Raw genomic sequence first — 16229 nt, 5'->3', positions numbered from 1 at the left:
TGTGTTTAATCATAGGAAAGTATGGCATTCTTCCCTATTACACTGTGTTAAGGTCAGGCACTGAGTCTTAGTAGTCAGTATCCCTAGGTTCTGGAATGGGCATGGCACATAGTAGGTCCAGTGACAATATCGAGTTAAACTAGCCAAGTTTTCCTTTTTTAAAAAAAAGTGCTCTATCTTATGTATAGTGATTTTGCCTTTTCAAAATACTTTCAACTTTATAATTTTATTTTAATTACAAGACTTTGCAGTAATAAAGGACAGGCCTTGTTCCCCATTTGACAGAAGAGTAAACTGAAACATGGAAGGGTTGAAAACCTTGTTCAAGATCCACAGATAGGCCACTTCTTTTTCTCTTCTCACTAGGTCACACACCCCTAAGCATTAGAGACTTATGACTTGTTTGAGATACGAAAATGTTTAGTTTTTCTGATAGGTCCCCATTATAAATATTCAGTGTTCCTAAATAAGCTAAGTGAGAGCATTGATCTTAACATACAGTGATTGACATGCATAAAATAATTGTATCAGGCTTGATTGATGAGCTTATCAAAGAATAATAGGCAGCATTCTTTATAGTAACAAAATATTGAAAACAATCTGAATATCCCGATTTTCTAAATAACTAGTTGGAGGTACAGATAAAATGTGATATTCATATGATAGAATATTATACAAGCAGTTATAAGAAATAAACTGTGTAGAACAACATAGATCTTTTTAAAATGTTGAGTAAAAAATGAAAGATATAAGACATAGACTATTTTTTTTTCTTTTACATATACACTTATACCAGAAACAATTATTTGTTCATATTTAGAAGGGGGTATGTTTGTATTAAAGTCTAAAAAGGTGCTCACCAAATCCATTGATAGAATGGAGTAAGATAAGGGTGGTGGTTAAAAGAGACATTGTTTTATGAAGAGGCTAGAACGACCCCCGCAAAAAAACAAGTTAAATCTGAGTGGTGGGGAATCTGGATATATTTTTATATGCATCTTTTTTTTTTTTTTTTTTTTTTTTTTTAAAGACGGGGTTTCACCATGTTGGTCAGGCTGGTCTTGAACTCCTGACCTCAGGTGATCTGCCCGCCTTGGCCTCCAAAGTGCTTGGATTACAGGCGTGAACCACTACGCCCGGCCATATGTCTTTTTATATTTTTAATTTTATCTCAAAAGAAAAAGCTAATGCTGACTTTAAAATCCTCTCTGGGAGAAAAATGCAACCCAGAACAAATAGTAGGAATTACTGAAATGCAACAGAGCAAATAGTAAGTAGTATTATATGTCATTGAATGTATTCAAAAAGATTATTTTTGCTTATTAGGAACTGTTTAATTTTAAAGTTTTCAACAAATTATAATTCACTAATATTATGTTTTAAGGACAGAATCAATTAAGGAGTTGTCCATCCAAGTAATTATTTTTCCTATATCAACCATAAAACTTCAAAAACTAAGAAAGAAAAACTCTCCTTTTCTCTAAGCCTACTTGTTTGTTTGCAGCCGACCCACCTCCATACATTGATGGAATTCGAATTAACAGCCCTCATTATTTGACTAAGATAAAGCTGACCACACCTGGCACCCATACCTTTACATTAGTGGTTTCTCAATATGAAAAACAGAACACAATCCATTACACAGTCCGGGTAAGTAAAACCAACACACAATGACAAAACACAATAATACAAAGTACGTAATGTGCTTTGTAAGTGGGATTGTCTGGAGAAAAAGTTTATTTCTGAAAATGTACTGCCATTTTTGTGCTTATTTTAATAGTAAATTATGCTTTCTGTAGAAAATAATACATTTGAAAAGAAATGTTTTTATTTCGAAAGAATATTTTTATTTTCATAGTAATAGTTTAGTCCCGTGGCAGTATAGTATGTTGGACTAATACATTTCTTACTTCCTTTTTCTTTTTCTTTGGAGACAGAGTCTTGCTTTGTCACCCAGGCTGGAGTGAGTGCAGTGTTGCAGTCTCAGTCCACTGCAGCCTCCGCCTCCTGGGGTAAAGCAGTTCTCCTGCCTCAGCCTCCTGGGTAGCTGGGACTACAGGTGCTGCCACCACACCCAGCTAATTTTTGTATTTTTAGTAGAGATGAGGTGTCACCATGTTGGCCAGGCTGGTCTCAAACTCCTGACCTAAGTGATCCACCCACCTCAGCCTCCCAAAGTGCTGGGATTACTGGTGTAAGCCTCCACACCCGGCCAGTACGTTTGATTTTAAAGCAAGCAATAAAAACTTACTTAGCCTGTTTAACATTTTTATTGACTTAAAAAAAAAGGACTTTGAAGTTAGTGAAAGAGAATCAGTCACCTAGAAACATACTGCTCTCATCTAGCCAGGAAGGTCATTGTAATTTTCTTCTATATAGATTTGTTTGGCTTTACGTAAGCAGCTCAATTTGAATAGATTTTTAGTGATTAAAGGGACATTGGGAGCTGCTGCCACCCCTTCATTTTTCAGATGCAGAAGCCATGGCCTGGAAAAATTGTGATTTGCCCTGAGTCATACACAGTTAGTAGCAGAGAAAGCCAAGATAAGACCTCTAGCTTCTCAGTTGCCAGCTCATTAAACCGCTGCCTGTAGAATAATGACTTGTATATGCCAACTGGTTTTTTATTCTTCCAATATATTCATGTATCACTTTAATGTTCTTGAAAGTGTCAAATTGATCAATACAGTCTTTTTTTATATATCTATCTAGGTATATTCAGCCTGCAGCTTTACTTTTTCAAAGATTCCTTCACCATACACTGTATCAAAACGGGTGAGTAAATTCATTTGGTTATAGTTATAATCTCAGCATGCTTTTAGAATGTTTAAATTCCCCTTTCCATTTCTCTCATTTTACATTCAATTTATTATGAAATAAAAACATTCTAAGGCTTCACAGGAATATCAGAGAAACCAAAGTGGCCTTCAATTTGGGTTGGAATACAAGATCTTCAGTGAGCAGCATCTGTGAAAAGAAACAAATTCAGAGAAAGAAGATTAATGCAAACTTTGGTGGTTAGAGAAGACTATGTGGATGAAGCTTGAAAGTAGAATTTGAGACTAACTTTGCAGGGTGGGCTAGATGTGTAGAGAAGATTCTATGGAAAATTCCTGGTAGAAAGAACAGCTTGATTAGAGGCTAAGAGATGGAAATAGGGGTTAGTCTAGCAAAGCAGCCTGACTGTCAGCAGCAAATATAGAGCCACAGAGTGGAAAATTGCCTTTTTTTTTTTTTTTTTTGAGATAGAAAGGAGTTTTGTCTCTAAGTGGAATTGGAGAATTAAATTTTGTTAATACTAAAACTTTATTCTTACTAGATTAATGGGAAGTGGAGTGGTCAGAGTGCTGGAGGATGTGGAAATTTCCAAGAGACTCACAAAAATAACCCCATCTACCAATTCCATATAGAAAAGACTGGGCCATTACTGATTGAGCTACGAGGACCAAGGTTTGTGATGAGTAATTTTCTTAAACTAATGATGTTCTATTAAAAATGAACATAGTGTAACAGAAAAAAACTTTAGAAACCTAAGCATATGTGGACGTTGGACTTACAACAATGACATTGTAGTAGGGTGAGGAAAGGACAGTCTTTTCAATAAATGATGTGGAATAATTGAGTATCCATGTGTAAAAAGGGTAATTAGAACCCTGTTTCACATCAAATCTAAAAACTCCAGGTGGATTACAAACCTAAATGTGAAAGGCAAAACAATACAGCTTCTAGACGATAATGCAGGCAATGTCTTAACCTCAAGAGAGGAAAGACTTCTTAAATGAGACAGAGAGCATATTGCAAGATTTGTAAATATGCTACATTGGTTAAAAAAAAATCTGCAGTTTTTTAAAAATAAACAAAAACATGTCACAAATGGGGCAATCCAATGACCAGTAAACCATTGTAATAGCCACAAATTGGAAACACATTTGTTCATCAACAACATTTAAGATTATAATATAGTCATATAATAGAGTCCTGATATAACAATGGAAATAAATTACAGCTACACACAGCATGATGGATAGGTCTTAAAAACAATGCTGAGCAAAAACCACACGTACAGAATATATACCATATGATTTTACTTCTGTGAAGTCAAGAACAGAAAACTAAAAGACTCATATAAGGATGCACACTAAGGTAGTAAAACTGCAAAGCAGAACGAGAGAGTTATTACCATAAAAGATCTGTGTGGGGACAGGAGTTGCAATTAGGAATATACAGGAAATTCTGTGGTGCTGAGAGGATTTGTTGATCTGAGTGGTGGTTCCAGGTGTTTATTCACTTTGCAAATGATTTATTAAGCTGTATGTATGTTTTACATAAGTGTTGTATTTCATAGTTTTAAAAGGTTTAAAAAATACAGAGAATATAGCCTGGGCATGGTGGCTCACACCTGTAATCCCAGCACTTTGGAAGGCCAAGACAGGCGAGTTCAGGAGTTCAAGACCAGCCTGAGCAACATAGCAAAACCTCATCTCTGCAAAAACTTGTAAAAAATTTAGCCAGGCATGGTGGCATGTGCCTTTATAGTCCCAGCTACTTGGGGGCTGAGGTCGGAGGATGGCTTGAGTCCGGGAGGCAGAGGTTGCAGTGATCCTAGATCATGCCACTGCACTCCCGCCTGGTCAACAGAGTGAGACCCTGTCTCATACAACAACCACCAAAAAAAAAATACAAATAAAAACACTACCTTCTAAATAAAATTGGGCTTAATTTTGCTTTTCTTACAGACTAATCCAGCAGCAGTTAATAACCCTTTAGATATGAAGATATGATTAAGCTATTTTTCCACAAGAAAGTCATTTTTAAAACCTCTACCAATTTGATAGGTGAAATAGGCAAATAGGTTCCTGTTTGCTCTTTTGTAGTTAATTTCTAGATAAATTGAACCATGTACTAATGTTCATTGGCAATATTGGTTTTTTTCTTCATTGCCTATTTTTCTTGCCCATAGAGTTGTCATTTTTTTAAATTGTAAACATGAATAAGGATATTAACTCCTTCACATATTTGCAGATGTTTTTCTCAGATTGTCATTTTTCTCCCACATAGAAAAACATTTCATTTTAAAGTAATCAAATCTGTCTCTGGTTTTTTTGCTGTGGACAGGAACTCTCACATTATCAAATTAATTTTCACCATATTCTGATTATTTTGTGGTTTAACTTTTTGCATTTAAAAAATTCATATGAATATATTTTTATGTTTGGTATGAAATACAGTTTAACAGTTTTTTTCTAAATGTTTTGTTACCTCATCACCATCTAAATGAATCCTTCTTTCCTTACTGATTTGGAATGTCATGTTTGTCATATGCTAATTCCTTCTGTAAATTCAGATTTTGTTTCAGGGCTTTCCTGTCCGATAGGCCTTTCCACCTGTCATAATAACAATATTTTTAATTATTCCTTGTGGCCAGGTACAGTGGCTCAAGCCTATAATCCTAGTACTTTGGGAGGCCAAGGTAGGAGGATGGCTTGAGCCCAGAAGTTCCAAACCAGCCTAGGCAGCATAGTGAGACCCCCATGTACCAAAAAAAAATTAATTAGCTAGACTTGGTGGTACATACCTGTAGTCCCAGGTCCTAGGGAGGCTAAGGTAGGAGAACCCCTTGAGTCCAGGAGGGTAAGGCTGCAGTAAGCCACGATTGTTCCACTGTACTCCAGCCTGGGTGACTGAGTGAGACCCTGTCTCAAAAAAAAAAAAACAAAGGCCAGGCACAGTGGCTCATGCCTGTAATCCCAGTACTTTGGGAGGCTGAGGCTGGCGGGATCACCTGAGATCAGGAGTTTGAGACCAGCCTGGCCAACATGATGAAACCCTGTCACTACTAAAAATACAAAAAAATTTAGCCAGACATGGTGGCATATGCCTGTAGTCCCAGCTACTCAGAAGACTGAGGCAGGAGAATCACTTGAACCCAGGAGGCGGAAGTTGCAGTGAGCTGAGATCATGCCACTGTACTCCAGCCTGGGCAGCAGAGCGAGACTCCATCTCAAAACAAAAATAGGATATTTCCTGGCCAGGCGCGGTGGCTCACGCCTGTAATCCCAGCACTTTGGGAGGCCGAGGCAGGTGGATCACGAGGTCAAGAGATCGAGACCATCTTGGTCAACATGGTGAAACTCCGTCTCTACTAAAAATACAAAAATTAGCTGGGAATGGTAGTGCACACCTGTAGTCCCAGCTACTCGGGAGGCTGAGGCAGGAGAATTGCTTGAACCCAGGAGGCGGAGGTTGCGGTGAGCCGAGATCGAGCCATTGCACTCCAGCCTGGGTAACAAGAGCGAAACTCTGTCTCAAAAAAAAAAAAAATTTCCTGGGGAGCCTATGGTAAAAAATAGTCTCTCTTAAAGTAAGTTTAATCCAGTGTTAATCCTTTAAGGCTTCAATTGAAATATATAAATGGTGTTTTGTATGATTAAGAATAAAAATAGAGTGCGTGTGTTTCAGAGTACCATTTCTCTCTACTGAAACTTCAGAAACATACTTAATATGACATCTGCACTTTTGTTATTTTAAATCACATGTTTGAGCCTATTTATTAATACAGTAATTCTGTTCATTTTAAATGCTAGGCAATATAGCGTTGGATTTGAGGTTGTAACAGTTTCTACTCTAGGAGATCCTGGACCCCATGGCTTTCTGAGGAAATCTAGTGGTGACTATAGGTAATGTTGACATTTTTATTCTAATTTATACTTTACTTTTTGTGGCATCATCTTCTATAAACCTTATTCTCATTCTCTCTAAATATAGGTGTGGGTTTTGCTACCTGGAATTAGAATATATACCTTCTGGTGTCTTCAATATCATTCCCAGTACCTTTTTGCCTAAACAAGAAGGACCTTTTTTCTTGGACTTTAATAGTATTATTCCCATCAAGATAACACAACTTCAGTAATGGAGAAATCTCAACAGTTATTGGCTTTTATACTTAGCAAACATCAGTTCTTCAAACAAGGACACAAATCTTCAGAACAGTAAACAGAACAATCAGAATGGAATTAAATCTCTAAAGACATGTTACAGTGGAATTTGGTGCTTGTTCAGGGTGTTTGGTAAGAACTGAATATAGTCAGAATGACCTAAATCACCTAGAGGTACTATTTACATGGTTTTGTGTATATAAAGTTGGCTTGCATTTTACAGGCCATTTTGTATTAAAAAATGCATATGAATAAGAGTAGACTCAGTCATCATTGTGAGATGCCTTTGCTAAGAGGATAAAGGAACTGAGACCGGATGAGAAAAAGAAGGGATATAGATTCCTTGAGTGGAATGGTGGGCTAGATTAATATACTGAAATATTTACATTGTTTCCCTTTTTTGCAGAGCATGTGGAAATTAAACCTGCTTGATTCTACTATACATCTTGGGCAACTAATTACCAAATGAATTGTGCTACCATAACTGATTTTAATTTTGCATTGTTTATTATTTTAAATGTCTGTTGCCCAGGTGTTATAAAAGAATAAAGCTCTTCAGAAGTACAGACTACCTTAGCATGAAGATGTTCATGCCTAAGAATGAAAATTGTTGAGGTTATCTCCCATTCAGTCATGTAGCGAGAACTTAAGAGAAATTCACTACTGCAGTTTTTATTTTTAAAAAACAGTAGTTGAGATATTGAAAGACATTACAATTTAGTTTGTATGGTCTTTTTTAAATTGCTGTATAGTTCAGTGCTCTTGTGGCAATAGCACTTTGAAGAAAATAGAGAATATATGGTGATTGGGATATGTAGCATTCAGAAACAGTGAATTGCCAAGATACTCGTGTCATGTAAATTCCCACTTTACATAAAACCCATCAGGACAGAATGATGCTCAGTATTTAAAAATTCTAAAAATAGGGTGGGATTTTTCATTGTCTCTACTTTATAATTATCAAAATTTATTTTGTATTACTACTGCCATAAATTGAAATAAAATGTTTATACTTATGGATACTGCATAGTTTAACTTCGATTTATTCAAAGATTTCATCTATCGTATTTCATGTAAATGAGAACAGATTATTTGCATGAAAATATGTACTTCAACAAAAATCTGTTATTTTACAGAGTAGTGGTAGATGATTACACTAATGAGATTGTACTTTGGTAAGTATTTTGTGCTTTCGGTTTTAGCCTATTAATTTTAGGTGGACTAATTTGACTAGTTTTCTGTTACTCTTTAAAAAGAAAAAATCCAGAACATAAGAACTATATTATAAACACATGATTTGAACCTCTTGTGGTAAAGATCTTGTACAGGATGCAAACTGAAAACCTAATCCCTGCCATCAAATCTTTTAGAAGAAACTATATATGAACAACCTAACTGTGATACTGATTTCTGTAATGGAGCTCTAACAACATGCTACCAGTGTATGAGTAAAGGAAATGTTAATTTTGGCTGGACCAGTATAAAAAATTTTATTGGCAAAATTGATACTTTACCTTGGACCTTGAAGGTAAGGCTTCAAAAGACAGACTACTGACAGTTACTGAGTGTTTACTGTGTACCCAATGTGTATATTTTTATTTTTAATCTTCCCAATAGCTGTAGTGAGCCAAGATTGCACCACTGCACTCCAGAGTGAGACTCCACCTCAAAAAAAAAAAAGGTTTCTAGCCTCTCCTTCTTTATGTCTTATAAATCAATACAGATACTATTATTTGTACTTCTTAAAAGATTTTGCCCCAGGTTCACAAGCTGTCTTTCCTGAGGCCCGATTTAGCTGCTGTGTGTGTCTAATGACACCCACAGACACAGCCCTCTAGTTGGGGGAGGGACAAGATCCAGACCTGTTGTAGAGTGAGGAAAAACAATCCAGGCCCTTCCGAGGTTCTAAATAACAGTGAGACAGACTAGTCAGGAGTTGTTAGTGAGAGAATGACTCAGGTTTCTAATTCAGCACTGGGACAGATGCATGTACCTTCAGTGAAGGTAAGTTTTGACACATTAAAGTAAAATTGCCCAGAAAAATCCAGATCTGGAATCAACATGATACAGTAAGCGAGATAACCCAAGAAGTCAAGAGTCACATGTGAACTAAAGATGGCTAAGAAATGATTTGGGGGAAGTTTTTTAGAAAGTATTCTAATTTTTAGAAAAAATATAAAGACTAACAGGAGATGCAAGAAACCAAGGGGTTGGGGGAGGATGAAGAAGCCCAGTGAACAGAACTCCCAGAAGAGTATAATTAAATGTCAGATGTGGTGGAGATAGAGGCCACAGTGACGGCAGTAGGGGGCAGACTACATGAAACTAGAAATTTGAAAGGCGATAGTGTGAGAAGGGAGCCCTGGTCAAAAGGTGGTCTGCATCCCTTTCTGGTGTAGGAGACAAGTAAGTGGTAGGCCGATGGGAAAGAGGGATTGAGGCAGGAAACCAGATAAAGTCCTAATGCCCAAATAAGGAATACTCCAGCGACACTGACTGCCTAGTCTTTGTGTTTTGTAAAGGCAAGGAAAAGCCCCAGTGTTAGAAAATCCCATGCCACTTTGATTCTCTGCAAGAAGTACTTAGAAATTTCTAGTTATTAGACTGTTTAACTTGACTCTGCTGTAAAAACTTTATCCTACTTTGGGCTGTTTTCCAGATGGTGTTTTTTCTAGGAGGAAAACGAATTGCCTCAATTGCAGGGAACAGTTTTTGCTAACAGTAAATCAAGCAAGTCTCAGTGTCTGTACTACAGATAAGATAAAAGGGTGCAAGGAGATTTTATGAGAACCGAATGAACCCTGAAGGTCACTAGTCAAATTCAGGTATGCTGTTTAATGTTCTTGTTTGAGACCAAATTACGAGACTGGCCAATTTTTGTATTTTTGGTAGAGACTGGGTTTCACCGTGTTGCTCAGGCTGGTCTCGAACTCCTGGGCTCAAGTGATCCACTGGCCTCAGCCTCCCAAAGTACTGGGATTACAGGCTTGAGCCACCTCGCCCGGCCGGCTGTTTAATGTTCTTAAATAGCACAAGGGACTTCTCTGAACTTTCCTAGATGAAATATTTACTAGGTAAAACATCTGTTTGATACTGCAAAGGATTATTTCTGAAATTTAAACCTCGATTGGCCAATGAAGGACCTTTTTCTCCACAACATGCTTTAATAATGAAATGCAGATTAAGAGTCCAGCATTATAACATTTCCACAAGACAAAGGATCCACCTGATTCTCAACTCTGAATGCACATTTGAAATCCCCTTGGGGAGCTTTTAAAAGTCTGATGCACAAGTGTACCCCCAGTTAATTAAATAATTCTCTGGGGAACAGACCTGACAGCAACACTTAAGCTTCCTAGGAGACTGCACTGTGCGGCTGAGGCTGAGGACCACTCCTCCAGCGTCACCACATCACCTTTATCTGTCACTGTGTCTCCTCATTGCCCACAGCTTTAGCAGCAGCAGCAAAAGTAGAACTCAAACCTTGGTAATCAAGGCTTAAATTATTACTATTCAAAACCTTAACTGAAAATGATTACCGGTGACCGCAGCACTCCATGCTCTTCCTTATGGCAAGAGGGTGGCATAGAAGATTTAGACAATACTGGGAGTTCTTATTTGAAGTCACAGAGGAAACTTTTCTCAAGCGGTTTTTATTACACTCAATGTATTAAGACAAGTACAAAATAACCTTGTAATTAGGATACTATATCAGTCAAAAAAGGAGAAGTCACTGTTGTATGAAGAGATTTACAAATGACTAAAATATACAGGCTGTGACAGAATTAACAATATGAAAGGGGTTTTTTTTTTTAGAAATGCTATTAACAAAACGAGACAAAAATACAGTGCTCTAAATATGCATTACCATGAAAACATTAAAGAAAAGCAGTCTTAACACTTAACTACTATTAACATAACAGACTCCATTGCTTCTATTTAACAGCCTTTGCCAACACATACCTACTCCCTTTCCTAGCTTTAAAGAAGAGTTTCCTCTAAGGAATACTAGTGCAGCATAACCCTTAAATAATTTCGTTTATTTTTAAAGAAGTTACAACCTACAGAGAAATTAACACCTTGTCAATCTAATAACAGTGGCAACCATTCTTCACATGCACTTCTCTTAGAATAAATCCCCTTAGCTGGCAGAATAAGGCTTATGCTGTAGAACCTTCTCCCCCACAGCCACAGATTCCCTTCTATGGTAAGTCCCTCCTACCCTCATCCCCCCCATCCCCACTGGCATTCACCTTCCCCACCCCAAAAAGTGCAGTTCATGGTAGCCTTTCTAGAAATGGTTTTAATGGGTATCTTAGCATACACGCTTTTTAAAAAGCCCCCTCTGAACACCAGAGGTGATGAAAATGAGTGATGTTCTTGGATTTTTTTAAGCCTCCACCGGGTCAAAAATGTGCTCTCAATACTTGAGTTTTTGCTTTGTGTGTGGGTTTTCCTTATCATTTAGATATCATGGGGTAACAGTGGAGAGAACATCTCCATTTTCCATACAAATTGAGAGTGAGAAGAGAAAGAGAAGCAAGCTGTTGGCCCCACTTTGGCTTAGCTTCCCAGCCATCTTCCCAGCTCTGGTTCTTTCATAGGAACTAGTTATTGCTTGCACAGTGCCGTTACACGGAATGTTCCACAAAGGCTGTGAACCTGGTCACAGTCTGCCTGCGACAACTCTGCTCTGAAAAACAAACCAGCTCAAGGCTCTTACCCAGGACAATCTTCAGCCCTCAAGGTCACTGAAACTTCATTAGTGCAGTTTAGAGTAGACGCGTAAGATTTGGCATATATTAAATGATTATTGGCACAATGTCCTCCAGTTCCATGTATAAATGTTGATACGCACATGGGCAGGGCCCAGGATGAATCAGCCAATCTGCACCATTTTTATGTCAGCAATAATCCCATCTCTTCCCTTTGAGCGCTGTAGGGAGAGCTGCTTCATCCGGTTCTCCAAGGCCTGGCCCTCAGGGGAGGTGCTGCTGTGGCTCTTACTGCTGCCACCACCGCCACTGCTACTGCTGAGGCCCCGGTTGTTGTTGGCTTTGTCACTTGTTTTATTTTCTGCCCCTTCTGCCCTGTCTCCTATAGAAATACAAAGATTATGAAAAGTGAGTATTGACAATTTTAAGTCACTTTAGGCTCAAACCAACCAGCTACCTCAGCCCTGTAGAATTCCCAGTGTTGCCTTCTGTGCCTATCAGGGAGGTTCTGAGTATGTAATCACTTACTGCTTTTATTCCTTGTGATGTTTTATATATTCCTTGGCTTTAGAGATGAAATTTGCCATATTCATTTTATAGCTGAGAAACAAACCTCTCTACTATGTGCTTGCCAAGGAGACTGTTCTGATGTGAGACACAGGACCCAAGCCCTACTTTATAGAAGCTGAGTGGAGCCAGGAGCCCCCCCAGAACAGCACTTGGAAATAACCTCAGTGATCAACACTGACAGCACAACTAGAGACCGGGTAATGTAGCACGGGGGGCCCGAGGCCTGGCAGAGATACAACACGGCACAACAGTCAGGCTACAGAGGCAGTGTGTCATCTGAGACAGGGTGAGAAGGCTGCTACTCACCTCGTTCTACTTCACATTCAGGGGAGGAGGCCCCACTGCATTCACTTCGGGGGCCCAACACTGGGAACATCATCCCAAACTCTGACAGGGACACAGGGCTGGGCAAATCCAGGCTGCCAGGCCTCACAACCGCAGGGAACTGGTCAGGCATCTCAGACGGGCTTGTTGGTCCTGAACTAAAGCTGGACACAGACTGGGTTTCCGAGTCATCTTCTGATACAAAGTTGCTACAGCTGTCATCTTCAAAGGCCTCCGAGGCCACTAAGTTGAGAAAGAACACCAGTCACATGGGATCTGTCACCTCAAAACACCACAAGTGCTTGCTGCTGCCAGGCAGCTAGACACAGCATGGGAACTGCAGAATCTGTCACTGTGAGTGTCTAATGAAGGAATGTGACTTCCCAAGCCTGAATGACCAACCTCTAAAGCAGCTGGATCCCGTAGCTATTAAGTGCCCTTCCAATAACCTTAGAACCCTGCCGAGAAATCAGTGTCACAAGACACTGCCTAAAAATGGAACATTAATTCAGCCACAAATTAGGACCTTTTCTCTACCTCAGTCCCCCAAACAGATCCTCATGTGCACAGGAAGAGGTGCTTATCATCTGTAACATACTCCAGACAAAGCCAGCTGGACTTGGGCTTCTTTCTTACGTCAAGAGAAGCAAGAACTACTAGAAAAAACAGGCCAGTATGGACTATCTTGGGACCTTTGTTATATTCCAGGTAACTTCTGATCTCATAAAGACACACTCAGAATCACCATTTGCTGCAAAAGACCAGAAGTCCTTTACAGTGCTCTGTAGCTGCATGATTTGGCAGACCAAAATAACAAGGCCCAGAGACACGCTATTCCCATGATTTCAAAACCTCTTTGGCCTTCAGCAGTTTTTGTTCAGCTTGCCCACAATCCCACTCCTTAATAGAACTTTCCTAATCCATTTTTTCCCCTCTTCTCTTTAAAAACAGCCTTGTAGCATTCCATAAAGGTTTCTTATAAATGATAAGTACTGTAATATTGGAGACGGAAAATGGGCTAGACATGAATCCGTAACTCCACGACTTGCTGTGTGACCTTGGTAACTCAGCTGCTGTGTGACCTTGGTAACTCAGCTTCATAATCTTCTCCATGCAGGATTTGAGATGATGTACATTAAAGTAACTCATACATAGTTGTTACTCAAATGATAGTTTCCTTTTCCTTTACCTTGAACCTGGCACTTAAATATTTGCTGAAGAAATTAAAGAACTTCTGAGGAAGGAGCTTGGGAAAGAGCCAAGAGGGATTATTCCACAAGTAAGGAAAATGAAGTGTGCAAGGACAGTGTCGGGCGGGTTTTCTTGATGAGCAGAACAGAAACTACGTCCAAGGGGTGGCCCTGGGAAAAAAGGTCTCTCTGGTCAGATGCCAGTAAGAGCCACCATTTGCTGAGTGCTGCTTGGGTGCCAGGTGTTGATTCTTGTAATCCGAACCACCACCCTACACAATGCAGAGTATACAGCAGATACCATCATACTCCCCATTTGACAGGTGAAGAAACTGAAAAACAAAGGCCCTTGCCCACATCATGCACTAGTAATGATGTAATGGCAGATTTGAATCAAATCTGATCCAAATTCCCTATTTTTAGCTCTTCTTTCCTGCAGGACTTCTCAGCCTTGAATGTTGTAGTGAATACTTTGACTCTCAAAGAAGAGTGATGGTGTAACATTTTCCCATTTATTTGACCACAGAATCCTGACTTTGAGGAACACTTAGTACCATCTTGATGAACACAGTGTTCCATAAAGCATGGGAAGCCACCAGAAGTAGCCTTCAGGCCTGCCCAACTCTGAGACCCTTCAGTGAATGGCCAGAGAAAGTGAGGACCCTGGGAAACCAATCACACAGTCTGGTATCTGCCCATTTACCCAGTGGGGTCCCTGACTTACCAGAAATGGCATCAGGCTCAGGTTTGCTCCCTGACAGATCCTCCACAGACGTGCTGCTGCCCTCAGCCCCAACACCACAGCCCCGAGGCCCCATGGCACTGGAGCGCCGCCGCTCATGGATCTCATCTGAGATCATCTCTAGGTTCTTCAGGGCCATCTTGTACTCCCCTTTTGCCAGGGTCAGTTTGGCCTGCAGGTCATCCACAGTCTTCTTCAGTTGCTGGTCGGGAGAACAGGAGACTAAGTCAAGACTACTCTGCTAGCCTTAAGATGCTTTCTGAGTGACAGGTTCAGGTACACTCTGCCCATCATTCCACTTCAAGGAATTTTCCAAGACATGACTAAGACCTGATTACCATTCTAACTGCTATTCATTCACCAGACAAAATCAGCCACCATCATCCCCAGATCCCATCCAGGTAACAAGCTCTAATATCCAAACACTGACTGGTGGAATAAACCCCATGAGGGAAGCAAAAATGAGCATCAAACACACCAAAGTCCCACAGTCTAGACATGTGGCTCCCAGAACAGTGGTTCTCAGACTTGAGCTTGCATCAGATCTCCTTGAGTGCTTGTTAAGACTCAGCTCACTGGACTCCAGCCTCAGAGTTTCTGATTCAGTTGATCTAGAGTGGGACCTGGGGATTTGCATCGCATCAGGTCTCCAGGTGATGCTGATGCTCCTGGTCCTAAAAGCTTGCTGTGAGAACCACTGACCTAGTACAATAGAGTGAATGACAGAGGTTCAGAGACCACTGCATACCCAAGCCAGACAATGTTGAGGTCTGAAAACTCAGTAAAGAATGTGTCTCTCCACTTTCCCCTTATAGCAAGTGGCCCATGTGAAATTCTGCTAGCCCAAAAAAGTGAGGCTTTGAGTGCAGAAAAATTCCATCAGCAACAAAGCCCAAAGCTACACATACCTCAAGCTGCACGTAGTACTTTGCCTTGAGTTCAAAATAAGGCCTGCAGAAGACAGGAAGGAAAACTATCAGGGTAATAAAATACAGTGACCACAATAAACTCCACAAGATGAAAGAGGCATCAGCTATCGCCGGCCAGGTCATCCTTCCAATATTTAGTAAACCTTAACAAGGCCATAACATGAGGGTGATGCTCCTAGCACTGAAGCCTGCTTGACACAGACACCAGATAGAACGACTGGGCTCACCCAGGGCTGTACGGACAGGAGGCCCATCTCAAGAACCCACACACACATATCCTGGGGACCCTGCAACCTAGCTCCTGTTCCTCTTCAGGAAGGCTGTTCAAGGCCACACAAGTTATACCCAGCAGTAAGGGGCTGCTTAAACCTCCTCCTCTACTAAAGTCAACCGGGGAAGAGAGAAGCACCACTCCTCTGTCACAGCACAGCAAGGCCACCACTAGGAGGGGGGCTCAGGTTGGTCCTCCCGAACCTTGCCTGGGACTGGAGTTATTAGTTGGCAGACTCAGCCACATAATGGGCACAAGAAATTCCAGCATTCTACCAGTACCCTTGGTTCTGGGTCAGCCAGAAGAGCTTGGCTCTTTTTTGAGGAACTTTGGTGTCTGAACATGAAGAGTGGATCAATGCTTAATTCTTGAGCTGTTCACCCTCTATGAAGTTTCCAAGTCCTGCATCCTGAGGATCCAGATGGGTGACAAGGATATAGGACTGCCATTGATGGGTATGAAAATCCTGAAAGTTGGGGAGAGAGTGCGGTGTATAAACTCTCTCATGTGACCAAAAGGAGCAGAGAGTGAGGAGTGTGTGTGTGAATGGGCA

The 16229-nt window shown here is 40.2% G+C and overlaps 2 protein-coding genes across 4 annotated transcripts in view; one reads left to right on the top strand and one right to left on the bottom strand.

Annotated features, from left to right (window-relative positions):
• CAPN7 (calpain 7) overlaps positions 1–7957 on the top strand; it is a 44534-nt gene extending 36577 nt beyond the window's left edge. The window contains exons 17-21 of one of the 2 annotated variants that reach the window (XM_021674393.2): positions 1505–1650; positions 2713–2775; positions 3320–3450; positions 6585–6677; positions 6766–7957. In XM_021674393.2, coding sequence (XP_021530068.2) covers positions 1505–1650; positions 2713–2775; positions 3320–3450; positions 6585–6677; positions 6766–6910 — 578 coding nt within the window. In that variant the 3' untranslated portion in view covers positions 6911–7957. The remainder of the gene's footprint in view (positions 1–1504; positions 1651–2712; positions 2776–3319; positions 3451–6584; positions 6678–6765) is intronic. The other variant, XM_064378674.1, reaches the window with a different exon arrangement.
• A 2612-nt stretch (positions 7958–10569) lies between these two features.
• SH3BP5 (SH3 domain binding protein 5) overlaps positions 10570–16229 on the bottom strand; it is a 77698-nt gene continuing 72038 nt past the window's right edge. For both annotated transcript variants that reach the window (XM_012466793.3, XM_064378675.1), the window contains 4 exons: positions 15385–15427; positions 14459–14678; positions 12527–12787; positions 10570–12032 (listed from right to left, as the gene is read on the bottom strand). In XM_012466793.3, coding sequence (XP_012322216.3) covers positions 11815–12032; positions 12527–12787; positions 14459–14678; positions 15385–15427 — 742 coding nt within the window. In that variant the 3' untranslated portion in view covers positions 10570–11814. The remainder of the gene's footprint in view (positions 12033–12526; positions 12788–14458; positions 14679–15384; positions 15428–16229) is intronic.

This window comes from Aotus nancymaae, unplaced genomic scaffold, assembly GCF_030222135.1.
Source record: "Aotus nancymaae isolate 86718 unplaced genomic scaffold, 86718_ANA_hifiasm-v0.15.2.pri h1tg000019l, whole genome shotgun sequence".
NCBI classification, from domain to species: Eukaryota; Metazoa; Chordata; class Mammalia; order Primates; family Aotidae; genus Aotus; species Aotus nancymaae.
This window is presented reverse-complemented; position numbering and strand designations above follow the sequence as displayed.